The following is a 26867-nucleotide window of genomic DNA, read 5'->3' as shown; positions in this document are numbered from 1 at the left end:
CAGGCACACCCTTCTGTAATTTCATATTTATGTTCCTACCCTCTAAAGTTTATATTTATATGCATACCATTTAAACGCAATTCTTTTTACATACAAATTTTTTTAAAACTCACGAAAATTAACCAACAGTTAAATTTTAATTCACCAAGAATAACTTTATCTTTCTATCTATTTAGTTGATACCAATGCAAATATATATAGCCCCTCTCCATATCCATTTCAATTCTTGGCCACACCGCTCTCTCCAATCTCTCTTAACTCTCTTCTTCTGCTTCCTCTCCTCTCCCAAGAATGCAAACACCGTTGCAAGCGCCACCTCCCTTGCGGACCTTATTCCCTTCTTCCTCTCACCTCCCTCTCCTTCCCTACCTGGTACTCCGCACCCAAATCCGACGGCCCATAAGAGTTCGGTTCTCCGGCGGCGATGGCGGCGGCGGACAGCAGCGGAAGGCGTATCCTTTCGACGAGATTGAGCCGCGGTGGCAGCGGTACTGGGAGGAGAATCGCACGTTCCGCACCCCTGACGAGGTTGACACCTCCAAGCCCAAATGCTATATCCTCGACATGTTTCCTTATCCCAGGTGAGATTTCCGGGTGAATTGAGGCGAACCATTTTGATATCTTGCATAAAAATTGATCTTGGCGGGATTTTGTGTGCTTCGAAGAGAAAGTAAACCCAGTAGGAAAAGAAGATTGGCTATTTTTAAGAATTTCGCGTTAAAAAAAAGAATACTGGAAGAGAAAAGGATGGTTCCCTTAAAGCATTTTTCTGATACTTTGCTATGGAAAGTTCAAAAATGTGTTATTTGTCTTATTAATTGTTTTTATTGATGATGATTGCCTATTTATTGGCATGATGTCATTGCAAAGCTTGTGCACTGTTGATTGATGTATGATGATATGCCAATCATTAAAGTAGGTAAAAAGATCGGAGGAATAGCTCATGGAACTGAATATTTTTACAAGAAGAGCATTGCTTGTTGCATCATAATTCAAGGAGCTTTGATTACTCCATTATTTCCATAGGACACATGAAACTCATTCAAATGCTATGTGATGAATTTTATAAATAAGGGATGTAGTTGAGTATGAGTTATCTACTCCTTTTGCTTGGTCTGTTAATCTTCACTCTTTTCTAGTTTAACCCCTCTTGTGTATATTGTATAATCTTCTGCAAACCAATGATGAGTTTCTAGTTAAGTCTAACTTAGACCATTGAGGCATAAGCATGCAACCTCTAGTCATTTCATGTTAGTTTAATGGTTGTCTCACATATCTATATACATTCTGTATATCTATATACTTGTTAGTTCAATGGTTGTCTCACATATCTATACACATTCTGTATATCTATATACTTTTTGCTTACTTTCAATTGTCTTGCACACGAGTAAAAGACTTTATTTTAATGCCATACAAATAGAGGAAGAAAAGAGAAAAAAAGTCTCATAGCTATGAAAACATGTTTATTATATTCATCTTGGGATTTGGATATGGCTCTTATCAATTTGAATAAAACATTTGCCTTTTATCCTCTCCATTATCGTCACTTATTTCAAAGAGGAATCCAGATTAGATGAAAATTTTACGCAGTCAATACCCAATTGTGTAGCTTGATATTCTATTCCAGGATATTCTTTTCTCGTCAATGCTGATTATAGGCGCAAGGTTCTTTGAGTTGCTATGTTTTCTTATCATTTTACTTCATTACTTCCTTTGTTATATCTACTATATTGAGTTTATTTGCTCAAACTCAAGTCATGCAACAATTTATTCACAGTGGAGCTGGACTACATGTCGGACATCCCCTTGGATACACAGCTACTGACATTCTATCAAGATACAAGCGCATGCGAGGTTTCAATGTTTTGCATCCAATGGGATGGGATGCGTTTGGTCTTCCTGCTGAACAATATGCTATCGAGGTTGAATTTCAAATTTATGTTGGTGTATACTATTAGAATGATTCTTGTCTGAATAATATACCTTTTATGCAGACAGGAACTCATCCAAAGGTCACAACAAGACGAAATATTGATCGTTTCCGCTCGCAGGTACTTGGTCTTAATTAGTTTCTTCTGGTATTTTTAAGTTGTACATGTAAAAATATTTACGCATTTGTTTTTGACAAGTCACACAAAGTATTTTGTCAATTTTAATTCTTCTGGATCATTTGCTTCAAAAATCACTTGATTAGATAAATGCTGAGAATGGGGATTGCTCGCGCCACCTGCAGTCCTTTGTGCCAGTATTGCAGCAGCATGTCATTAACACTGCACATCAATGTTGACAGGTGCTATGGAGGAGTTCCACTTCAAGGCACCATGTAACACCACCATATATTAGTATTCACCTGAAACAGGAACTGCACACACAAGATGTGCCATACATGCATGACTGCCCACATTTAGCAAGCTGTATGATTGAAGCTCTTAGAATTTTTTTTGTTTTTGGTTTTGTTTTTGAGTTTCATGATTGTTTGAGTGAGAACCGGCCATTGACCTGTATATGCCTACACATACTTTGTTTTTACTGATGGAATAAATAAATAGACAACCAATACATGAAATGCAGATTGATACTGTTGCATGCTTTAACTTAATCAAAGTATACATCATTGTTACAAATATATGCTAAGATAAATGAAGTATACATCATTTATTATGCAGTTAGACTACTTGGAAATGTCTTTTTCTCACATTTTAGTTAAGCTTCTGTAGCAATTTTTATCTAAACTTTGTGGAAGGAGGACCATAAATGTTTCAGAATTGGGATTTTATTATCTTCATACTTCCGTAAACTAATGACACTCTTCATAGCCTTTGTTTTTTCTATTTATAAAGTTGTAGACAGGGCATTTATTGCTGAATGCTGATATTGGAACAAATGTAAATTGATATATACTAATGATTTTGCTTTAATTGATGAAACTAATCTAGGAGTTTGAAGAAAATATTAGAATGTAAAGGCTTTAGAATTAGTGGGTCTAAGACTGAGCATATGAAAGTGAATTTCAGTATTTGAGGTATCAAATGGAATAGGAGTTCTTCCTGATAGACAAGAACTGGCTAGAGTGAGTTAGTGAGAATATTTGCTACCTTGGATCTATTCGTAAAAGGGGATGTGATGAGGATATTTCGCATACAATTAGAGCATGATAGTTAGGTGGCTATAAGACCAACACTGGTTTACGTGTCGAAGCATTTGGCAACTAAAAGACAGTATATGCAAAAATGTGATAATATGACGATGTGGAGGCAGATAAATGGGTTTAATAGAAAATTTATAATAAGAAATGATTACTGTAGAGACACTGTGTGATGGTAAAGCTTGACCCTTGCAAAAGGAGATCATGGGTTTAAGTCATGGAAGCCTCTTCACTAAGGAGAGTAAGACTGCACATATTTTCACTCCTAGACCCTGCATTGGCAGGAGCTTTTTGCTTTTGGACCCCTTTATTTTAGTAGATGCAAGTTAAAGTAGCAACCAATTGGATAGGGTACATGATAGATAATATTGACATGTTCAACAGAGACCACATAGTGCATCAAAGAGGATTGGTTTCATTTATGAGCTATCCTGAGAGGGAAGGGAAACAAAATTTATGTGGGCGGTCATTATTGAAGAACATGATAGTACTTGATAAAAATGGAGGAATAAGATCCAAGTAGCTGACTGCAGATGTGAAAACCCTGCATTGAAATGTGTTGAACAATTCTAGTCAAATTGGAATTGTGCAGCAGCTGGGTAAGCTGTGTGTTTTGTGGCACCTTACATGCCTGAACAGGTGTGCTGCTGCCCTTGTGCTGCCAGGATATTGTGCCACCACAGGACAATCCGTGGTTGGCAAAAAATGGTCCACAAGAAGTCTCAACATATCTCCTCCTTTTGCATGCGGTGATTCCCATAAGTCTTGAATGTCGTAATCAAATTGTGAATAGGGGTTTACTTACGAAAGAAGTGTAATTATGTTATAAACCATTACTTTATCAAGTATGATCTGTAATCTATATGGAAGCTTATTGTTAGTGTTATTTGTTTTGCAGCTCAAAGCATTAGGTTTCTCATATGATTGGGATCGTGAAATATCCACTACTGAACCAGATTATTATAGATGGACGCAATGGATTTTTCTTCAGCTGCTGAAGAGAGGACTTGCATACCAGGTCCCAAAATATTTTCATTGTTTTCTCCTTATGGATACTGTGGATTATGATTCTTGATTGAGGCTTCACAGTCTAGTCATGATCTACATTTTTTTTCTCTCTCTGTTTGAGCTTTCATTTTTTTACTTTCTACTATTTCACTTGTGCTTTCTAATGATTTATGCTAGCATCATTTTCTATTCTAAATCAGGCTGAAGTACCTGTTAATTGGTGCCCCGCTCTTGGCACTGTTTTGGCAAATGAAGAAGTGGTGAATGGTGTTAGTGAACGAGGTGGTTATCCTGTCATACGAAAGGTATTTCAAGAACTTTTAGGACTATCCGATGCTTTGAACCTCTCTGTGTTTCTCTCTTGCTACTCTGTTTTTTTAAATTAGTTTACGCAGTACATGAATATAGAAGTTACATTTTTCACTATTTTTTGGTTGAAGTAGCCAATGCGCCAATGGATGCTCAAGATAACAGCTTATGCTGATCGTCTTCTTGAAGATTTGGAAGATCTCGATTGGCCAGAAAGCATCAAAGAAATGCAGAGGAATTGGATATGCCGGTCTGAAGGTGCCGAGCTGGAATTCCATATTGTTGATTTTCAAGGACATGAGCGAGGTTTGAATCTTTCTGTGTACACAACCAGACCAGACACTATCTTTGGTGCAACGTAAACATTTTACATTTCTTCTATTCTTTTATACAAAAAGAATTCTTATTATTCGTTTGACAATTGTATGACATTGAACTGTCTCTCTCTCTCTCATTGCAGATATCTTGTTGTGGCACCTGAGCATTTTCTGCTGTCATCATTGACATCTGAGGAACAACGTAAATGTGTATGTTGTTGCATTTGTTCTGTAACTTTATCTGCATAGCAGTTAAAAGAAAAGTAATTACAAATACAGGTTGAGGAATATACAGAGCTTGCTGCAAGGAAGAGTGAACTGGAGAGAACTGATCTTCAAAAGGAGAAGACTGGAGTTTTTAGTGGTTTGTATGCTAAGAATCCAGCTAATGGAGAAGTCATTCCAATATGGGTAGCAGATTATGTTTTAGGAAGGTTTATCTATATTTACCTTTTATGTTTGATTTTACATTTTATTCTTGTTATACTTCTTTCTTGTGATGACTTGACTAAGTGCTTTTGGTTATCATAATTATAGACATAATTACTATTCACTAGTCTCTGGGCATTGTTACTTTATGTATGTGCTGCTGATCCTGAGGCTTGCAGGAAATTTTTTCCAATTTATGCTGTAGGCATCTGGCAATCTGCTGGATTAAGTTGTGGAACTATCTAAAACTGTTTTGATAGGGCTATGCCAAAGGATTTGGATAAACTTGATAAAACTAATCCAACTTCCACTGATTGGCAAGGCTCTTGGCTCAAGATATTAGAGGATCAAGCTATATTCATGAGCCTTCTAACTTCTAAATATTTGAGGACAATGTTTTGGCGGTCCTTATACATAATCTTATCCGCTAAGGAATTAATTGGAAGTAGGTACTCAGACTCTTAAGTTTCCACTATCTAGTACAGCAGTGCACCTCTCTCCGTAGTATCTAGTGTTCTTCTAGTATTCAGGTAATTTTCTTCTTTCCTTGAGTGGTTCAAGTTCAACTCCATCTTTTGGTCATATTCAGCTTTTTCCCTGTAGTTCTTCTAGTAGATGCATTGATGGATGTCAATCAATAAAGAAGTTTCTGGCGTCAAGTTTCTTCAACCTTCTTAGTTGCTCTTGCCTAGAGATTTACACTAGCTGTTAATTGTCGCCACTAGGATGGAGATCTTACTTGGTCATTTTTGTTGCAAGAGTCTTGTAGCTTATTTCAGTGACACTTTTCATGCCACTGGATATTCTATAAGGGCACAGTTGAACAATAAGTTTGAGGAGGTATTCAAGAAGCATTTAATTTGGACAGCCAGCCTACTTTGGCATATAAAGATTAATTACCATGTTTAATGGATAGTTGGACTAAAAAATCTTTCATGTTAATATATTTGCAGAAGTGTGCTATAAAAATAATGCATCCGGGCTTGTGCACAGATGATTATGAACCAATTTATGACATCAGCACTCATTGGGCGATTCTCTATTTATTAAGACTTGAAATGCAAACAAAGTTGTATTATACATCACACTCGTCCCTGATTCGCTTTTACTTCCTCCACATTTGTGCTTTATGGTTGAATGGTTAGCTCATTGTGCTCCTTGCTCCTTCTGAGTATAAGCAAATTATCTTACCTCACATCATTATAGTTAGTAGGCCATCATTCCAGTTTGTGATTGCTGGGATGTTATTGGAAGCCATGCACAAGAAGAAACATATTTGCAGTTTAAATATTACATTATTACTAAGCCATTTACAAGGAGGAATTTTTATTCTATTTAGCAAGGTATGACTAAGGCAAACCATAATTCAGATACAAAATTTGTTGGATTTGAAGTCTAATAACTGATAAAAAGTTCAGCACAATGGATTAGAAATTGCTATAAATAAGTGAAATAGCAAAGCGGTCTAAACTTAGATGACAAGTTTTATCAATTATTTTGTTTTTGTTTCATAAATGGATATCTTAGTTACTATATATTGTGACAAATGATTTTACTTTCATTATTGCCCAGTGATGTTATCTTTGAGTTTTAGTGCTTTTCATTTTACCAACAACTCTAGATGCTGAAGTTTTTTTATTTCTTGAATTATAGATACAATTTTTTCTCATAGAAAGCTTTTAGGTTTTATGTTGTTTTAAAATATGGACAGGATAAGAAATCACACAATATATGAAATGGTGGGGTTGGAATTGCTTTATGTTTTCATTTGTGTTTGCTCATCACATTCATTATATTATCAGGCTATATATTTTGGCAAAAGATCTTTATAGTAGTAAATTTTATATTTTAAATAATAAATTTTTTATTCTTGTAACTTTGTATGTTTTCTTGCCAATTCAAAATGTTGCTACTTTGTCTTTCATATGCTTCTCTATCTTTAGCTGTTTACTGTCTATTTTACTATTAAATTTTCCACCTTTGATGCTGTTTCTTTGATATTCATATATTTATGCTGTAGTAGAACCCTCTTTTATATTTAGGACATCTCAAGGATCTGTCAATTTTTTTTTTGTTAAGAAATCTTAAAGATCACTATTGCTTGGCTCTCTGTAAATGACTATAATCCTGTTCATCATATAGAACAATTGTTCTGGACAATCTCCAGTTGAGGTTTTTCTGCCTCACACATGCTTTTCTATTGTATGTTCATTAACTGCCACTATTCTTTGTGCTACATCACTGACCTCTCAGTCCATAATCGATATGCAGTTATGGCACTGGAGCTATCATGGCTGTACCAGCACACGACTCTCGTGACCACGAGTTTGCCTTAAAATATAGAATTCCAATTATTGGGGTTATAAGTCCGCCCAATGAAAGTTGTGATCCTGATGAACCTTATCTGGATGATGGACTTGTAATAAACTCGTCAAATTCATTATCTGGGTTAAATATTAATGGCTTGTCTTCCCAAGATGCTGCCTCAAAAGTCATCGAATGGCTTGAAAATACTGGTCATGGGACCAAAAAGGTGCTCTCATTTGCTTGTATGATGTCAATTTTATCTTACATAAAGTGGTGCTATATAAGATGGCTGAACAATGTCTATGATCAGGTAAATTACAAGCTGAGAGATTGGCTTTTTGCAAGGCAACGCTACTGGGGTGAACCTTTCCCTGTAATTTATCTTGATGACACTGGTGAAATGGTGCCTCTTTTGGAAAGTGAGCTGCCTCTAATCCTTCCCGAATTGGATGACTTTAGTCCCACTGGAACAGGTGAACCCCCATTGGCAAAAGCGACATCTTGGGTATGTTCTATGAATTTACAATCCTTAAATGGGTTTTATCTTGGTTTTCATAGTCTAAACACCACATTCAAATCTTAAGTTATAACTTATAAAAGCACACAATACGCCCGTTATGTAGGGATGGCAATTTAACAACTTGCACCTTTATGTAGGGATGATAATTCGTATATTTTATATAGTTTGAGGCAGTGTTGCAAAAAAGGCCTGTGGTATATGTAGGTAGTCACCTCACCACATAGCATTGAGCTGTATGTAGGTGCAGATATGAGCACCAATAAGTTCTAGCTTATGGATGTATTATAAATATTATGTATGATGATATATACTGATGTGTAATTGTTAGTAATAAAGTAATAAACAAATATTTGTATAAATGTACTAAATTGAGAAATGCAGAACCGTACTCTATGCACATAAATAACATCTCGTAGCATCATGTTTGTATTAAATATACAAAAATTACAACCTACAAATGGTAATCAATCAAAAAGCTAATAAATAAGTAAGAACACACTGGTTTTTTCAACGAAACACTAGAAGATATGATCAACTACCCCTTAAGTGGCATGTTTCCTTTCTAAGCTGTATATGGCAAGGCAGTCCATGGGCTGCCCTGTCAAGGAGGCCACTAAAACTGCCTTTCAGAATACTGTTTCAGGGGTTAGATTTTATGCTTTTATTCTTCAAGGGATGTATGTGCTCTTGAGTCATAGTTCAAGGAAGATTTACCCTCTTCATTTATTCACACCATCAAAGTAAGGGGAGAAATGCAAGCTTCCAAGAAATTTTGTATCTACTACTTTTGTCCTAATTTTGCTGCATGTAAATGCTTCCTGGCATAATAAATAAAGCATATAAAAAACAAAGACAAGGAAAAAGGAAGCAGTAAATGAAGAGATGAAGTGGAATTTTGTTAATTTTTCATATCAAGAAGTGGAGTATATTGTCATTCAAGTATTGAAGTGCCTCCAAGACAACCCATGCTGACAGGCTGCCAGTAGGTACAGGGCGGTCAGCATGGACTGTGGTGGTAGGTGTGGACGCCATGTCGACATTGTACATATCTTGTTGCATCATCACATAAGCAAAACCAGGTTGCGCCAATCTTCTTGTATCATGCCAGTATATTGTCGGTGCAAACTGTTTTGCCCTGACACTTGTCCAAAACGTCCTGTATCTTGTAATTTGTTGAGCTTTATATGCTAACCTTATATTGCAAGATTGCACGTTAGTTGGTCTGCTAAAAGGAATGCTTTTCTCCGTTCCATTCTTGATTTTTTATAAACTCATTTAGCTTTTACATTATTTATATCATCAACTGTGCATTGTTTTGTCTTCTTATTCAGGTTAAAACTGTGGATTCTGTGTCAGGGAAACCTGCTAGACGAGAAACAAGTACTATGCCACAGTGGGCTGGATCTTGTTGGTAATTTCATCCAACATAATATTTCTAAGTAACTTGCCATTTTCTCAACAAAACCTTTCTCAGAAATATAGCAATTACTTCTTGGTTAAATTTTTTTTCTTTATTTCTTTCTTTCCTTTTCTTTTTGTGAGCTTGTTGTTAGCTAATGAGTTTTGTAGAGGAAGGTGAAACTCAATGCTGAGATAGAACATATACCTTGCCATGTCACTTGGAAGTTTATGGCTCACTAGAAAATCTACCTTGACATGTACCCATGTCGTAATCTTATCTGATTTGGCAATTATGAAACTAATGATGTTGGGTTCTTCAACAATGACTTTGACACTGTTGGTTCAAGAATATCTTAGATCCAGGTGGTGAAAGTTATCATCATTTTCAAGGATTGTCAACAAACAGAGGGAAAAAAAATTCTGATCAGCTTCTATGTGAATTCAGCTTTCAATAATGAAATAAGTGAGGTCAGAATTGTGGTTTCTCTCTCAGCTATTTAGCCTTGCAAATAAAAGAAATCAGTAATTATATCACTTCTGAATAAAGTAATCTAACTTGTCTGGGTGATAAGTGACTGATATCCAGTAATGAAAATCTGTTCTCAACTAGATATCCTAGGTGTATCTCTGAACAGTGTCGAGTCATGGAATGCCATGGCGTAGATTTCACTGAATTGATGAGTATGAACTATGAACGTTAAAAGAAATACCATTTTATTTCCAATTATATAGCTAAAGACAGTCTACATCTCATCATGTATATCTTTGAAGTGCTGATTTAAAAGGTATCCATTCTTAAAGTGCTGTTTTTCTACTTAGATATCAAAATTCCTTATAGTCTATTGCACTTACTGTTAGATGAATTGGATTTGCTGAGCATATATATGATTAATCCAGAAATGAGAAATATTTTTCTGTTTGTTCCTATCTTATAATAGTAAATTTAATTGCTTATTGTGTATTCCTGTATCTTGTTTTTTTCCTCCTGCCTAATTGGACACGTGGATATTTGAATGTACAACCAGATGGGAGACTCCTGTCTGTTTCCATGCACTAAAGATTCCATGCAGTGATTTAATTATTGTCCTAGTGCTTTCATATATCACCAAACCTTTTAATATGTCTTTCATTCATCTTTTCCCATTAAAGCTTTAAACTTAAATTCTCATTAATGATTATGTCTTAAATTCTTATTGAAGAAGTTCCTTAGAGAACCAAAAAAGTGTGAACTTGCCAATTACTTTAAAAGCTTAAGCTGTTAGAAAATGTTAAGTTTTATCTTTTATATGCTAACACTTGTCTTCACTTTGGGCTTGAGGTATTTTTGATAAACCTAAGAAATAGAATTGGTTTAAATGGAAGAAGGTTTTTTAATTTAATTGATAAGATAGGCTTGAAGGGATTCAAACTCAAAAGTCAGAACCTTCTACTTTGACACCATATTAATTCACAAATTACTAAAAGCTTAAGCTATTAGAGAACTGCGGTTTTTAACCTTTTGTCTTTTTTAATCTAACAAAAGGAAAACAATGTGAGACATGAGATGCAATGCTGAGTCTATTTCCTATCCAGAATCTAATACATTAGTTATGGAGTCTAGTATAGCCCACTTTCTCTTATCTTTTAACTCTTAGAAGCAATCTAATAAATCGCATGTGCAAAAAATATGTAATTTCTTGTGGTGTTCCATAATCTGTTTAATCATAAAAAATAGTCTCCTTCATTATCTAGTAAGCATAATTTTTGTGCTTTTTAATCATTTTCAGGTACTACTTACGATTTATGGATCCCAAAAATTCCATTGCTTTGGTAGATGAGGCTAAAGAAAGGTAGATAAACTTTCCCTTTCCTTTTGTATTTTATGGTCATAAGAAAAGGATATCTGAATGCAGTTGAACATTTCCTATTGTTGATTTGTCTTAGGTATTGGGGTCCTGTTGACATCTATGTAGGTGGTGCTGAGCATTCAGTCCTACATTTGCTCTATGCAAGGTTTTGGCACAAGGTTCTCTCTAGCCATAAACAATTGATCTCCTTCAAACTTTTTTTGCTTCTCAGTCACTGAATCATAATATGATAATTCACAATTCCTAAAAAGAGGGCATTACTATTCTAGTCTCGAGATGAAATAAATTATAGTAATTTGATTGCTTTAATCATTTAATTGTTTCTATAGAAACTTATTCCGTATATATTTTGTTTGATATTTATCATTGCAGTCTCTCTTTTCTGTGAGATTATACAGCCTTCTCTGATAGCTGCTCTCTTTATCTTATATGATTATACCATACCTTCAGTTTTCTACTTTGTCTTGCAAATCCTAGTTGTTTAGTTCTTTTCTCATCTTGAAAATGTGAATTGGTTCCTTCTTCCTAGTATAGAGTGAGTATAAATATATAAAGTATCTATGTGTATTATCCTGGGCAAATCCTACTATGTTACTTTTTGCATGACTTCTAATCACCTCATTGTTTTAATTCGATAGGTTCTGTATGATATTGGCATAGTTTCTACCAAAGAGCCATTCAAGTGCTTGATAAATCAAGGATTAATACTTGGAGAAGTAAGTAAAAGTACATTATCAGAGTAACCTTAATATGCCCATTTTGTACATTTCTAATAGGTAGTGGCAGGTTGAATACACAGCATTTAGAGACCAAGAAGGCAGATGGATTTCCGCTGACTCTGCTTCCGTTACAAGCGAATATTCCCAAGAAAGAGTATCTGCCGAGAAGGTGTGCACTTCTTAGTATATATGTTTTTGCAGAATGTTGAAACATCCTTTTAGTTTGTTCTCATATTGATTCTTCTTACAGGTTACGAAAGTTGGTGATTATTATGTGCTAAAAGATAGTCCAAATATTCGTGTAAATGCCCGCGCTTACAAAATGAGTAAAAGTCGAGGAAATGTCATTAATCCAGATGATGTTGTTTCTGAATATGGTGCGGATTCCCTTCGTCTATATGAAATGTTCATGGGACCTTTGAGGTACTTTTTTTCCTTGATTAAGTTCCCAAGCATATGTTGGACTGCTTTCAAGAACACACCTGTAAACTCTGTTCCCTGGACAACATACCATCTTGCAGAGATCCAAAACAGTGGAGTACCGGTGGGATCGAAGGTGTACATCGGTTTCTAGGGAGGACTTGGAGGCTGATTGTTGGTCCTCCTTTACCTGATGGGTCATTTAAAGATGGAACAATTGCTACTGATGATGAGCCAACTTTGGAACAGCTTCGTGTTCTCCACAAATGTATATCTAAGGTCAAATTCTTTTCAAAATTTAAATAAATTATCTGAAGAATTCTCTTGGCATTTGCTAAGGTTAGTGTTGAGCAAAGGTTAGGACAGGTTGCATTCTGGATAGACGTCTAATCTGTAGCAAGGAAGGCTCCTGGTTGCATGGTTACATAAAAGCCCAGACTTGGCCCATGAATAGGCATGTGTCCCATCTTGTCATGATGGACAAGTTGGCATTCTCCGGAATGGGCTTGTGAGGAGATTGTAGATAGTGAAAGGGAATAAGTGGGACCTGCTGGATTGGGATAGCATTCTTGTTAAAGAAGATAATAGCTACTTGAAAGGGGATGATCATTGACAAATAGTTGAAGCTAATAAAATGACAAATTAAGTTCAGTTTTAGTATGTAGACAAATATTTTGCATCCGTCACTATTTTCATGAATATTAGTTTAATATCAAAGAAACTTCAAAAGCATCCTACTTGGCATTTACCCAAGACATTGGCATCTTGGATCATCTTGCTAATAGCCTAATACCATGATTACCATATCTTATTCATTTCCGCTTTTCCTGGTACAGAAGATTTCTGATTCTCATGTTTAAGAACCTTGGACTCTCGTGGTTCTCTCTTCCCTCTAGAAACCATATGCCATTGCTTGTGCCACCCCCACTCTTTTCTTATAATTCAATGGCTTCATTGAGTTCCTAGGATTGTTGCTATAAGTATATCCTTTGTAGTTAACATGGCTGCACACTTTGTTTATATTTGGAGCAAATGATATCCTTAATTATGTGTGTCTGTGTGTGTAGAGACACACAACTCTTGAGTTCTTACAGATGTAGAACACAATTGTCTTATTCAATGGATAATATTTTTGCCATCTATATTTGGACTTATCATGACTGAGTCGGAGTTTCTCTAATAGTCCTATTCATATAACTTCTAGGTGTCAGAAGAAATTCAAGAAACAAGATTCAACACCGGAATTTCTGCAATGATGGAGTTCGTAAATGCTGCATACAAGGTTTCTTCTATTATTCATGGCATAAGTTTTGTCTCCACATGTTTGATCAAAAATTGAAGCAGTTGTTTATAATTAATAGTTGAAAGTGCCTGACAAGATACATTGGTATTCATCAATAAATTTTTTACAAGTATCCAAAAATCTGATGGAATATTTTTCACATAATTTTAGTGGAACAACAATCCAAAATCAGTTATCAGTGCATTTGTTTTGCTGCTTGCGCCTTTTGCACCACATATGGCGGAGGAGCTTTGGTTTCGTCTAGGATATACAAGTTCATTGGCATATCAACGTTTTCCAGAGGTACATTTTTACCAAATTAAATTCCCATTGTTGGACGCTTACTTGTCACTTATCAACTTGATATTCTTAATCTTGTCATTCAAGTTATGAAAATACAACTGAAGTGCTCCCATTGGTAATTGGACCATACTTTTGAATCTTCTTTTTACAAAATGGAACTGCAAGAAAATTTGCAAGATATTGAATTAAAGCAGCGATATATGACAAGGAAGACTGCAACAAACCGATTAGCATCGATTTCAATTAGATATGGTCACTGATGCATAGGCTTTCGTTCCAGATAATATGAAACAATAGGATACATGGTAATGCAGAGAACACCAGTATTGCAAGATCTGTAATAATTCTGGGTTCTTTTTTTCCCATTGTGTTTGTTATTTACTATTTGAATGGAAGAGCTACCAATGATCTCTTGCATTAAATTACTTCCTGCAATTTCTCATTACTTCAAATTCAAGATTTGTGGTGTTCTTTGATGATTCAGGCAAAGAGCGAATACTTGAACGAGTCAAGCATCATACTACCTATTCAAATCAACGGGAAGACCAGGGGAACCATAGTGGTTGACAAAGTATGCTCTGAGGATGATGCATTTAGATTAGCATCTGTGGATGAGAAGCTCTCCAAGTACTTGCTAGGGAAGACAATAAGAAAAAGAATCTATGTACCTGGAAGAATCTTGAATGTTATATTAGATCAACAGAAGGTAAGGTCGTGATCATTGCATCTGACAATTGTAACCATCAATTTTCCTATCATTGATCTATTTATTTGGAGCCATTTTATGTAGTTTTCAATGTTTTATAAACACATTTTTTTATAACTAAAATTCTTTCTATTTGATGTTTATGGCCATTAAAAAGTTGTATTGAAATTAATTGATTATGACAAACAATCTCAAGAAGAACATCAAAGAATGCACCACTACTTATAACTCTCTCTAATCTACTGTTAAAGACAGAAATTATTGTGATAGTCTGATAGAACACGTCTGAATCTATGAACATCAAGATTTACCTTTTGTTCATTTAGGATAATAGACCAAAGTGCATTCCATCCCTTCTTGTGTATTGAAAGAGGGTCCTTAAATACTGCATGATCTTTTGGATATTTTTCTGTTAGAGTGCTCTCTTCTTCTTTGATTTCATAGTTGAGATACCTTATTCCTATGTCTGGGGCTGGCTCGCCAAAGTCGTTTTTGCATGTCTATTTCAACTAACCCCAGGGAATTACTTGGACAAGTGTTGCATTTGTTGGAAGGAAGATCATGTTAGTTAATCCAGTGCCATTTACTCCCATCATCACATCGTAGGAGTTGATAATTTGTGCAAAGCGAGATACATTCGGTGTTTCCTCTGGGCCAGCAGCTATCACTTTATAACCCACTCCTTGAGCCATTGCTATCACTTCTCTTTCATTTGTCAATGATCTTGATCCCTCCCACAGAATAATTAATAGTCTCGGTTTTCTCCTTGATTGCTTCCTGATTCTTATGGCATGCGCTTTTTCAATGAAAATCATGTCCCTATGAACACTTTGAAATCACTCATGGAGTACCCATTTGGAGATTTAGATGGATCAATTCCCAGCACTCTATGGCTCTTGAGACCCACATGAGACAACGGTAGCAATGGACCATGTTGTCTGTATCTAAGTAAACGAATTGGTACTGGGAAAGATGCTTCAGTATAGGTTGGTACTTGTGGATCCTCTGCCAGCTGAAGTCTGTTATAAGGAACTGAACCTTCCCCTTGTAATGATGTGAGCCTGTGAGGCAATGAAAAGTGGAATCAGCACATTGGTGAAGTCATGGAAGATGTTACCGAGAAATCTGCCTGTGGTGAAGATGATAGCAGGGACATCATGGTTCATGATGCAGTGCAGGATTTGCACATTATCAGAAGATTATTTTATAGTGATTTCCTTGAGGGGGCCTCCCGTTTTTGTGTATATGGTCTGATCTTCCATGTTACATTTTTTGGTTGATGCTGAGAGGGAGATATGATGATAGTGGTGGAATTGCCAATTATTCTGATATCACCATCCATGAAGCAGGTATCTGACCTTGGCGGAGTGTAATCGCATGCTAGCTTGCTATTCTGGATTGGACTTTCTGCATTTGAATAGAGTAGAATAAATTATTACTCATGAATAAGAAAAATAATTATTTTCTGTTTTGGATTTTGCCTTTCTCTGTAAATTAAATGGTTCCTCAATATCGTACTTTCCAATGTGATGCAGGTGGATAATCCACTATGTATTGGATCAGAATATCAGATTTATCTATTTTGAGATGAGCCTTTCTATAATGATCAAAATCGTATTTTGATCCTCATCTTATGGATATCTGACTTCGGTTTCAAATATTATTTTTGTTAGTCTAACTTAGCTATGAAGTTAAGTCAATTAGGAGCAAATTTTGTTAGCCTTTCTCTGCGTACCTTTAATTTATCGTGGAAAACCTGTTCTTTTTAACGTAATTGCAGATCAAGCTTTTTTAGACATATCAGTGGAAAGAAAAAAGAAGTGTTGTTATTATACTGTTTTGTGACTCGAATGCCCTTCAGGTGGTTTTTTTTTCCCTGCAAAGATTGGAAACAAAAGAAACTCTAGGAACGTTTCTTATGAACTAAATGGATGTGGTTCTTTTACAATTGTATCTGAAAAAAGGAGTCAAACAGGAGGAGATTGTTTGAAATAAATATGAGTGTATTCTTCACTTTTTTCTATTCTTTAGAAGGTATTATCCATCTGCTTGTTTCTTTACCTGCAAATAGCTCATTAGAAGAGGTAAATTTGTGATTCCACCTGCAGCACAACACATATATTGATGAGATCCATCCAGTTTTTGAGACTATTTTTGTTCACTGTCTTTGTCCATACATGAGGTCATATTGGAGTTATCAATTTCCTGCTGTGCATTTCATATACTTCCATCATGAGGTGCAACTTTTGCAAGTACTCCTGCATTGAGAAAATTCTACAGCTCTGCTGGAGAAAGTGTACTGCCATAGTGATTTCTGTAACCTTCAATAACCACCATTACTTTGTGTAATGAATCAAATTGATCAAATTTTGATTCTATCTATAGCTTTGTCAAACAAGCGCATATCATATTGTGATCTAAATCTCACCAGATGAGAGTAAGACTTCCGACGAACGGAGATCAGAGCTAATGCCGGTCTAAGGACCGGTTGGACGGCTAGAAGAAATAGCAGGCATCCTGCGACCGCCATGTTAGCGAACTTCTGTGCTTTGATCCTAACAAGGATGCTAACTCCTTTCATCTTCTACTCTTCTTCAATTTAAGCTTTGTGTTGCATTGTTACATATGTGTATGTATTCAGCAATCAGACTTTTTTTCATGCATGACTTTAGGGAAGGGCAGAGGGATAGCTGAAGAAAATAAACAGTCCTGGAGAATCTGAATGCTGGCTTATTGCAGGTGAATTTGGATTGAGAGGAATAATAAGACTTTCCAGAGACTTAACAACTACTAAGCAGCCTTTTGATTTTAAGGAATACCGAAAGAAAGTCAACGAATATATGAGAAAGAGATTAGAAATCATTTAAGTAGTATTTTCTTGTCATGATGTTGAAAAAATTAGGATATTATTCATTGGAAAATAAAAAAACATTAAAATATGGAGAACACCTCACATTTGACCTTAAAGACTGTTCCCTTTTATTATTATTTTTATTTTTTTGAGAAAATGTTTCCTTTTACTTTTGCCATTATTAAGATCATTTTACATCTGTAGTTAATTTAACTTATCTATATGCTAATTATTTATTAAGAAGACTAACGTCAATTAATGATAAATATTTAGAAAATTTGCATATAACACCCTGTCTTTTAATGAAATTATAGTTTACATCTTATAATTTTACTATTTATAAATCGAACCTTATAATTTAGTCCATATGTACAAAAAATATTCTGCCGTTAGATTAATTAGTTAAACATAATCAAATATTTGAGTTAAGTTAATTAAATTAAAGAATTATAAAAATATTCTCAACCAAGTCATACTATGAATATTTTAGTCATTTTAAAAATAAAATATCTCTATTAACAAAATATTTTGATATAACCAGTGTTTTTTTATACTTATTCGCTAAATCAAAGGGTTTAATATATAAATAGTAAAAATATAGAGTATAAATTATAATTATGTTATAAAGCAGTGTGCTATATACAAATTTTCCTAAATATATATATTATAAAGGTGAGAATGAATGGTAGGTAAACAATAATTCATCATATTATAACCGAAGGGAGGAAGAGAATAACGTAGGTGGCTCAAAATGATTGGAACCAAAGGGTTGACTTCTAACATAATAGCTTTTAATGATCATCAAATGATTGCTATTTACATTAAGATGATAACCAATGAACAAGTTAGCTATGTGAGAAATCACTTTGGAATAAAAGAAGAGCTTAACATTTTCATTCTGGGAATATTTTCCTTTTGTTAAGAAATCAATTAGAAACACTAATTTCTCACTTCTCTCTAAGAAAAAAATAATTAAGTATTTCAAATGCCATTCTTGGAAGGGTTTCTTGTGAATCAAATAAAGGCATCATAAAGCTTTCTCTTACTTAATTCTCAAATGCCATCAACTTCAATTAATGACTTGGCTCAAGTCTATGGTTACAATTCTAAATTCTCATCAAAGGTGTTAAGGTTGCTCCCAGTTGGGAATTTGTTACAAGACAAATTGGATATAAATTTCATTCTGATCTTGATCCATAATACTTTATCTTAATATGAACTTTAATGCACATATATAGTGAGTAATTGTTTGGCCATCTAATAGTTAATTTCCTAGCATTGTCTATGACCATTTTACATTATCCAGCAGTTAATTCACTATCTCAGAGATGTAACCTTAGAACTTTGGTGAACTTTATCATACCTGCCATGTTATTAAAGCCCTTATTTCATATGACTAGTAGCTCCAATAGTTATTTTAAAAACATAAGGAAGAAGATTATTTTTTATTAAAAAGTATTAAGAGCTCATTTAGAGTTAGGTCCACACATATATCCAATCTCAAAATATGGCCCAATAGCTTATGTAATATTTTTATTAAGCATTTTTGTCATATGTTAATAGCCTCCTGTGAAGTATTAAAATATCTTTTCACATAGTATTTTAGAAAAATCTAAAGAATATTATTTGGCAAATTTTGTTTTAAATTATCAACAAAAAAAAAAGTTTCCTTTTATCATCCAAGCTCTTTTAATCCATCACTAAGCTTCTTCCCCAATTCTTGAAGAAAAAAAATTTCGAGATAGCTTCGGTCGGTAAAAATAGTTAGATCATAATGAGATTTCTTTTTTGCTTCATTAGCAGCAATGCATCAGTATTAGACTATATGTATAGTGTTTGTAGCTCAAAGAGTGCTCTTATAATGGATGCTCACTAGTTAGAAGAGAGTGAGTTAAGAACCCACATTCTCTTTTACACAAGTTTCATGCTCCTCCTTCTCACTTTGTTTCTATATATATTATGTGTTAATTGTTCTTTTTACACAAGTTAAACTTGTGTTTAAGCTAACTGATGGATTAATTTCACTGTATGACAACATCTTCTATGTCTTTTTTTCTTTCTTTCTAAACCAGGGGTTGGACCTAACTAGTTCTTTTCTTAATGTATACTAAGTTGGTTAGAACTTGGAAGATTTCACTCAATTCAGCACCAATTTCTACAAAGTAGGTAGTACTCTGAACAACATCTGCTCCTTAATTTCTCATTAGTCTAAACATCATTCAATTATCAAATTGCTTCAAGTTGTGATGATAACAATACAACTAATGAGATTTCTTATTTACCTTTTCTTATCGATGATGCCTAGAGATGTTTTTGTCCTACTTTATACGTTACTTTAATCTAGATAGTTGCCTCCAATTTATGGACAAAACTTTAGCCTTAATTCATTTTTAAGCCAAGCATCTGCTGGCTAGCAATACAGTAGTTGATCTTTAGCAACATCAAATTGAAGCCTTGCAGCATCTGGAAGATGGGCTACGAGAAGAAGAAGATTAACAGGAGATTTATCCGAATTGAGCTTGTAAAGATTGTATTAGTGTTACTCATTGGATGCCTTCTGGCCTCAGTTGCTCTTCATGTAATTTCTAAACATTATGGATCTCCTTTTCTACCATGTAAGTCCTAAATCTCTGTCTTAATGTTCAAATTCTCATGTAGAACTGAGACATGCAATGATAATTTCTCTGCAAACTTTTTTTTTTTTTTTTGCAGTGAATTTCTCAGTCTCGGTTCAAACGACTGCTTTGAGTGGTGTGTCTATTGCAATCTTTTTGAAATTGTAGTTGAAAGCATTCAGAACTGGTAGAAGTTTTCTTATCCACTAATGAATAAGACTTATGCTTTATGCGAAAAGAAGAGAAGAATGCTTCTAAATTCATATTATTCTCCAGTATGTGGATTAGTTTGATGTAGATAGAATTTCTGAATAAGTTAACAATTTGAACTCAGTGAGGAATATGTGGCTTAATTCTTTTTTTTTCCAGAGGAATATGCTGAACATATAGTAGAGATAGAAATCAAGATCGATCCTACGGAAAATATTTCCTGCTTATATATTTTAGGAGAAATGCTTTATTACTTATTGTCTAACAATTTGAGAGCTGTTATTTGTACATTGACTTATAAATAGTTAGGCAAGACTATATGTGCATGAAAAAAACATTGAAATGTCACAGTGGTACAGAAATTTAAGAGTTGGTGAGCAAATGCTAAATGCTGTCCTAATAAAACTGATCAATAGTTTTGCTAATTTACTTCTTCAGGATATACAATATGTTCCTTAAAATTCTTATCTATCTTATTCAGATTAAATTTTTTTTTTCCTCTCTTGTAGGAAAGCAACCTGAGAAGCATGAGAGAGAGCCACTGTGTGATTTCTCAGGTATAAGATCAGATGTTTGTGAGATGAAGGGTGATATCAGGATCCATGGGAATTCTTCCTCTATCCTCTTCATAACTCCCTTGAAGAGGAGCACTTCAGAAGTATATGAATCCTGGCAGATAAAACCTCATGCTAGAAAGCTAGACAAGCATGCATTGTCTCATGTCACAGAAATGTCAGTGAGATCTATGACTGCTGAGGAAGGCATACCTGAGTGCACCGCAAAGTATACCATTCCCGCGATCATCTTTTCGACCGGTGGATACATGGGGAATATGTTCCATGACTTCACTGATGTTCTTATCCCTTTGTTCATAACTTCGCGCCAATTCTATGGAGAAATACAATTCCTGGTCAGTGACATGCAGACATGGTGGATTGAGAAGTACCAACCATTACTAGAACAGCTCTCGCGGTATGAAATTATCAACTTGAACAAGGAAACTAGAGTTCTTTGCTACCCTCATGTGATTGTTGGCCTAAAGTTTCACAAAGAAATGAGCATTGATCCCTCAAAATCTGCTAACCGCTACTCGATGATCGATTTCGCAAGGCTCATAAGGAGCTCTTTCGCACTAGAGAGAGAAAGCGCAATAAAGCTAGCTAACAATGATGACACCAAGCCTAGATTACTGATTATTTCAAGAAAATGGACAAGATCATTCACAAACATAGATGAAATAGTCCAAATGGCAGGAGGATTAGGCTATGAAGTAATTGTAGCAGAGGCTGAATTAGGCTCCAACTTAGCCAACTTTGCACAAATCGTTAACTCATGCGATGTGCTCATGGGAGTTCATGGAGCTGGGCTTACAAATCTCGTCTTCCTCCCGGAAAACGCAACATTAATACAAGTAGTTCCAGTTGGTGGATTGGAGAGGATAGCATTGGAGGACTTTGGATTGCCAGCCTTAGACATGCAACTGAGGTACCTGCAGTACAGCATAAATGAAGAAGAAAGCAGCCTAATAGAGCAGTATCCTAGAGACCACCCAGTGTTCAAAGATCCTGCATCAATTCGAAAGCAAGGATGGCTTGCTTTAAGATCTACATATCTAATTAAACAAAATGTATGTCTTGATGTTGGAAGATTTAAGGGTGTTCTATTACAAGCTCTGAAGTTTCTCTACTAATTAGTATTTTGCAGTCACTGGTAGTAGATATAATTAACTTATGTTTGTAACTTCTGTTATCTTTCTATGAGATTTGAGACATAAAATGTTGAGTATTGCCAAGGAAATTGTAGCTTAAATTGATCATTTTTTAACAGCTGAAGCCGAAAATGGATAAATCAAGGCTAATGGAACTTTAATTAGGCAACAATGGCATCTGACAAATCTCATCTCAATCATCTTAAATTGCTTCCATACTCAAATCATCTAAGACATTTAATCTGTGTCAGAGAGAGGAACAGGGGATGTCCATGAGCTAGCATTTGGATATTCCACAATGATCCCTTAATCCATTGTCTTCTTATAATACCATAGATTTGTTCCATTTTCTCATCATCACTTGATATTATTAGAAGAAAAAATATTTGCTACATTTAACTCTTTTATGGTTCTGATCTATTTGTCAAGGGCAATGCAAATAACTCAACAGTTGCACATAAATCAAAAGTACAAATTAAAGTTCAGGAGCATTTCAAATTTCAAATTTTGAATAAGCTACAAGGGATTACATATATTTTTCTCTTTATATAGAGTATCATATAGTACTGAACCACTTGCCAATCTTGCAGATTTGCCACTAAAAGTTTCAAAATATCATATTATACCTTGCAAATATGACTTCTTTTTTTTCATTATCCACCCTGTTTTCTCCCCTATAACTTCTTACCAACGAGTCTTGCAAAGTTCGACATGCCCATCTGCCACTAAGTTCGGTTTTCTTTGCCAACTTCGTTATTCCAATAATTGCCTTCAGTTAACTGTGGATCTCAACTACCTGTCAACTGTCATCTAGCATAGTTGTCGCAATTGGTGCATTAAGCCATTAACAGTGATAAAGTACAAAAGATATGATTTATTTGGGTTTTCTTTTTGCAAATAACCACATATATTTTACATTTATTACAAAAACATCCTCCTTCTTATTTGGCGTTTTCTAATAAGGTCAATGTATAATTTCTTTCTTCTTTTTTTTGGCAAAAGAACTCCTATTGCCTGATAAGCCACGTCAAAGGCTAATCATAAATGGGAGATTACTATGGTTGATTTCAAACAGTTTATCTAGCTCCAGGAGATGGCAACTAGCCTATGAAAAATCTTATCAAAGATATACTACATCTCGTTCATATTTTAAAGAAAGTAACCATTAATCACACATTTAGAGAGGAAAATCTTGTCGCTGATTGGTTAGCAGAGTAGTCAAGGGTAATTTCTTCTTCTTTTTTGTGGAATAGCTCAGGTATGTCTGAGCTCACCTCCATCTTATGTCTTGATGCTGGCCGCTCGCTTCACAGGAGAGGCAGAAGAATTTCTAATTACCTAAAAAAAAAAAAATAAGTTAAACGTCTCTCTCGCATTCATCGAAGGTGGACTTTGGCATATACAACCCTTTCAAGCACCTAACGAATCTACAAGCATAGCATGCATATATAGTGGTAAGTCCATAGGCTGGTTGTGCTCATGAGCATTTGCATATCCCACAAGAATGTTTGGTCCATTGTCTCATCATCACTTGATTACATTATAAGAAACAAGATTCTAGCAAGGCCTTTGAGTTCTCCAACATCTCCATTCATAGAGAGTTTATGGATTCCAGGTGAAAGAATTGGGAGATAGAAATAGATACAAGATGAAGTGGATCAGGAACTTGAGCCGAATCAATGCGCAGAAGTTTGGAGTAGTATTGCTCTTAGGATGCTCTCTGGTGTTATTGACCTACTTATCGACGTCTGAGCAATTCGCAAGTCCTTACAGCATCTGTAAGTGTCTACTTCCTTTGATCTCTTTTTATTGTTATGCAATATAGAGAACTAATGCAATTGTGAGAAGATCTCTGTGTTGAATTTTTTTTAAGATTATAATTATGTTAGTTAATGGTTTAGCAGTTGATTCCGAAGTAACATCGACTCATATGAGTTCTGATGCATTGGTGGGAGACAACAGGACTTCAGAAAAATTAGGTAAGTGCAATTCTAGTCAAGCTTAGGATACTGAAAAGAAAAATACTGAAAAGTTGTGGCTTTTCAGATTCAGATTTAGTAAATTGAATTTGAATTTGTTTGAATGATCCATCTCACTCCTGTAACAGCACAGAGTGCAGGGATCTTGGCAATTGTCGAAACTTTTTTCGCATTCCATTGCTTTTAATGAGTTAATAACTATTCTTTTTTTCCTTCAACTTACTATCTATCTATCTATCTATCTATATATATATATCTAGCTGTGACTGCAGAGCCTCAGGAGAACCTAGTATGCAATTTAGCAGATTGGAGATCTGATGTGTGTGAAATGCATGGCGACGTTCGAATGGATGGAATCTCTTCTTCTGTATTATTTGTTAGTTCCTCTGAAATAGGCAATTCAGCACTGAATGAAACTGTGATAATTAGACCTTATGCTCGCAAAGCAGACAAAATATTAATGGCAAAGATCAAGGAAGTGTTCATTAAGTCCTTGAATAATCCTGCAGAAGCCCCTACATGCACTGAAAACCATAGCATTCCTGCCGTCGTATTTGCACTAGGGGGGTTCACTGGAAACTATTGGCATGACTTCACTGATGTAATTGTTCCTCTCTTCATAACTTCTCGACAATTCAACGGTGAAGTCCAGTTCCTGATCGCCGCCATGAGGACTTGGTGGGTGAACAAGTATGGAAACATTCTCAAGCAGCTGTCTCACTACAAAGTTATCGATTTCAACAAGGAAGATCAAGTGCATTGCTACTCTCATGCAACCATAGGCCTACATAGCCACAAGGATTTTACAATCATTCCCTCAAGAGCTCCAAATAACTACTCTATGGTTGATTTTGGAAAGTTTCTGCGGACTGCCTACTCTCTCGATCGAGATTCAGCAATAAATTTAGTGGAGGATCATGTTGAGAAGCCAAGGCTTATGATCATAGCAAGGAACCGCACTCGAAGACTAACAAATATCGATCAAATTGTTCCAATGGCATTGGAGTTAGGCTTCGATGTCATGGTCGAAGAAGCCTCATTTTTCACCCAAGTAGCACAGTATGCGCAAGTCGTGAACTCGTTCGATGTGATGATAGGAGTACATGGTGCAGGACTAACAAACATGGTATTCCTCCCTACAAATGCAGTAGTCATTGAAATAGTCCCTTTTGGAAATATTGAAAGAATAGCTCAGAATGATTTTGGCAACTCTGCAGTGGATTTGAAGCTGAAGTACTTGCAGTATAGCATAAGTGAAGAGGAGAGCACTCTAATGGATTTGTATCCAAGAGACCATCCTGTGCTCAAGGATCCAATTTCAATTCACAAGCAAGGATGGAATGCTATGGGGAGAATATACCTTGTGGAACAAAATGTCAAGCTTAATGTCACAAGGTTCAGGCCTTTTCTACTGAAAGCACTTGAGCTCCTCAGACATTAGAAATGTGGAATGGAAGCAAATATTGGAGGTTAAACAAGAATTTCTAATTTTTCTTTTTGTAAACTTGAGAAAAGTTTAGTCTTATGATATTATATTGTCTGTAACTTTTGAAGATTTACAGACTAATGAATTGCTGAAACAAGATTTGCTCCACAAATGTATCAACTCCAACAGATAAAATTGCTATTTTCTCATGTGTTAACTAACAGAATGGCTATTTCTAAAATTCAAAGCACCCCTAAACTTTTATTCCTGACACTTAAATGTAGTTCTGATTCATCTACAATTGCCTAACAGTAGTTTGCTTTAATATGAACCAACTAAAATGCTCTTTTTATTGTAACTATCTGAGATTGTAATCACCTCAAAAAAATTGCCAGAAACTAGATAGTCTAAACAAGATTTTCGTCGAGCATCGTATAATTTCAGTCGTTAGACGAAGGGAGAGAAATTAGAAATAAGTATCGAATATCAATATTACATGTTTGCTACTAACTAAAAGCATCAAAATATTATATTTACCTTGAAAAACAAAGTTTTTTTTTTTTTAATAATCCACCCTTTTCTTCTGCCTGCAAGATGTTACCATAAAGTCTTTGTAACGTTCTGCCATGCCCATCTGCCACAAAGTCTTTGGTTTTATTTGGCCGAGCTTCCTCCAATAATTGCCTTCAGTTAGATGTGGATCCCCATGATTGACAAGTGTTATTCTTCTCTTTTGCATCTCTCTCTCTCTCTCTCTCTCTCTCTCTCCCCCACTTTAGTTTGGCGTCGTCTTCTATACTTTCTCTACTACAAATTAAATAAATCATCAATGATACAAGTAAATGCCGCCGAATAGATTCGATGAACGTTAAGCTATACTTTTCTAGAATAGCAGTGACGAGGCACAAAAGAGACCACTTGTCATAAGTGGTGCATTATTAACAACACTGATAATGCAAAGAAAGAGATGACTTATTTGGGTTTTTTTTGCAAGTAAATACATTAAATATATTTGGATTTATTACCCAAGAAATATAGTCTAATTAGATCTAAATTTTCTTTTTATAAGTTTATAGACAACAACTATGCATTCCAATACTTAAATTGTGTAAACAGAATCATGGATTATTTTGATTCCTATATATATATAGTATGAATAATTGAGCCTCTCAAAAAATAATCCTTATTCTATTATTATATTTATTTAATACATTAAGCCTGTATGTATAGTAAGCTGATTATAATATTGTCTCTAATTTCTCATTATTAAACTATCATAATTGAGTGTAAAAAGTGGTAAGATTATTATATTTCTTTTAACACTGGAGTATAAATTTACAAACATATTAAAGGTTGTCAAGG

At 35.0% G+C, this 26867-nt stretch overlaps 3 protein-coding genes across 6 annotated transcripts; all 3 read left to right on the top strand.

The window, feature by feature from the left end:
* The first annotated feature begins 224 nt into the window (after positions 1-224).
* LOC140768230 (leucine--tRNA ligase, chloroplastic/mitochondrial) lies at positions 225-14859 on the top strand. The gene is made up of 20 exons (XM_073108426.1): positions 225-581; positions 1781-1925; positions 1998-2054; positions 4047-4166; positions 4357-4461; positions 4600-4823; positions 4926-4992; positions 5062-5216; positions 7483-7744; positions 7829-8023; positions 9370-9449; positions 11206-11268; positions 11363-11444; positions 11925-12002; positions 12073-12174; positions 12256-12428; positions 12527-12704; positions 13630-13707; positions 13879-14010; positions 14495-14859. The coding sequence occupies exons 1-20, from the start codon at positions 292-294 to the stop codon at positions 14726-14728; spliced, it is 2820 nt and encodes a 939-aa protein (XP_072964527.1). The 5' UTR covers positions 225-291; the 3' UTR covers positions 14729-14859.
* Positions 14860-19869: 5010 nt separating this feature from the next.
* LOC140768938 (alpha-1,3-arabinosyltransferase XAT3-like) lies at positions 19870-22189 on the top strand. 2 transcript variants are annotated; one of them, XM_073109421.1, is made up of 3 exons: positions 19870-20182; positions 20280-20318; positions 20902-22189. In XM_073109421.1, the coding sequence occupies exons 1-3, from the start codon at positions 20038-20040 to the stop codon at positions 22080-22082; spliced, it is 1365 nt and encodes a 454-aa protein (XP_072965522.1). In that variant the 5' UTR covers positions 19870-20037; the 3' UTR covers positions 22083-22189. The 2 variants fall into 2 exon arrangements, with proteins under 2 accessions (XP_072965522.1, XP_072965523.1); XM_073109422.1 differs by having other exon boundaries at positions 20074-20182; positions 20280-20369.
* A 1238-nt stretch (positions 22190-23427) lies between these two features.
* On the top strand, positions 23428-25720 carry LOC140768780 (alpha-1,3-arabinosyltransferase XAT3-like). 3 transcript variants are annotated; one of them, XM_073109185.1, is made up of 4 exons: positions 23428-23554; positions 23716-23878; positions 24002-24079; positions 24340-25720. In XM_073109185.1, the coding sequence occupies exons 2-4, from the start codon at positions 23749-23751 to the stop codon at positions 25518-25520; spliced, it is 1389 nt and encodes a 462-aa protein (XP_072965286.1). In that variant the 5' UTR covers positions 23428-23554; positions 23716-23748; the 3' UTR covers positions 25521-25720. The 3 variants fall into 3 exon arrangements, with proteins under 3 accessions (XP_072965286.1, XP_072965285.1, XP_072965287.1); XM_073109184.1 differs by lacking the exon at positions 23428-23554 and having other exon boundaries at positions 23575-23878; XM_073109186.1 differs by lacking the exon at positions 23428-23554 and having other exon boundaries at positions 23575-23878; positions 24005-24079; positions 24340-25719.
* The last annotated feature ends 1147 nt before the right edge of the window (positions 25721-26867 follow it).

The sequence above is a fragment of the Typha angustifolia genome, chromosome 10 (assembly GCF_048772165.1).
Source record: "Typha angustifolia cultivar Huaian chromosome 10, ASM4877216v1, whole genome shotgun sequence".
In the NCBI taxonomy this organism is placed as follows: domain Eukaryota; kingdom Viridiplantae; phylum Streptophyta; class Magnoliopsida; order Poales; family Typhaceae; genus Typha; species Typha angustifolia.
The sequence above is the reverse complement of the archived record's forward strand: the minus strand, read 5'-3'. Positions and strand labels throughout refer to the sequence as shown.

What these genes read in the sequence shown, in the direction of transcription:
- LOC140768938 (XM_073109421.1), top strand. Translation starts at nt 20,038, where the DNA reads ATGGGCTACGAGAAGAAGAAGATTAACAGGAGATTTATCCGAATTGAG. An exon ending in TGGATCTCCTTTTCTACCAT is followed by an intron (nt 20,183 to 20,279) that starts GTAAGTCCTAAA and finishes TTTTTTTTGCAG; the next exon opens with TGAATTTCTCAGTCTCGGTT. An exon ending in TCAAACGACTGCTTTGAGTG is followed by an intron (nt 20,319 to 20,901) that starts GTGTGTCTATTG and finishes CCTCTCTTGTAG; the next exon opens with GAAAGCAACCTGAGAAGCAT.
- LOC140768230 (XM_073108426.1), top strand. Translation starts at nt 292, where the DNA reads ATGCAAACACCGTTGCAAGCGCCACCTCCCTTGCGGACCTTATTCCCT. An exon ending in GACACTATCTTTGGTGCAAC is followed by an intron (nt 4,824 to 4,925) that starts GTAAACATTTTA and finishes CTCTCATTGCAG; the next exon opens with ATATCTTGTTGTGGCACCTG. An exon ending in TCCACAAATGTATATCTAAG is followed by an intron (nt 12,705 to 13,629) that starts GTCAAATTCTTT and finishes TATAACTTCTAG; the next exon opens with GTGTCAGAAGAAATTCAAGA.
- LOC140768780 (XM_073109185.1), top strand. Translation starts at nt 23,749, where the DNA reads ATGAAGTGGATCAGGAACTTGAGCCGAATCAATGCGCAGAAGTTTGGA. An exon ending in CGCAAGTCCTTACAGCATCT is followed by an intron (nt 23,879 to 24,001) that starts GTAAGTGTCTAC and finishes TTAATGGTTTAG; the next exon opens with CAGTTGATTCCGAAGTAACA. An exon ending in CAGGACTTCAGAAAAATTAG is followed by an intron (nt 24,080 to 24,339) that starts GTAAGTGCAATT and finishes ATATATATCTAG; the next exon opens with CTGTGACTGCAGAGCCTCAG.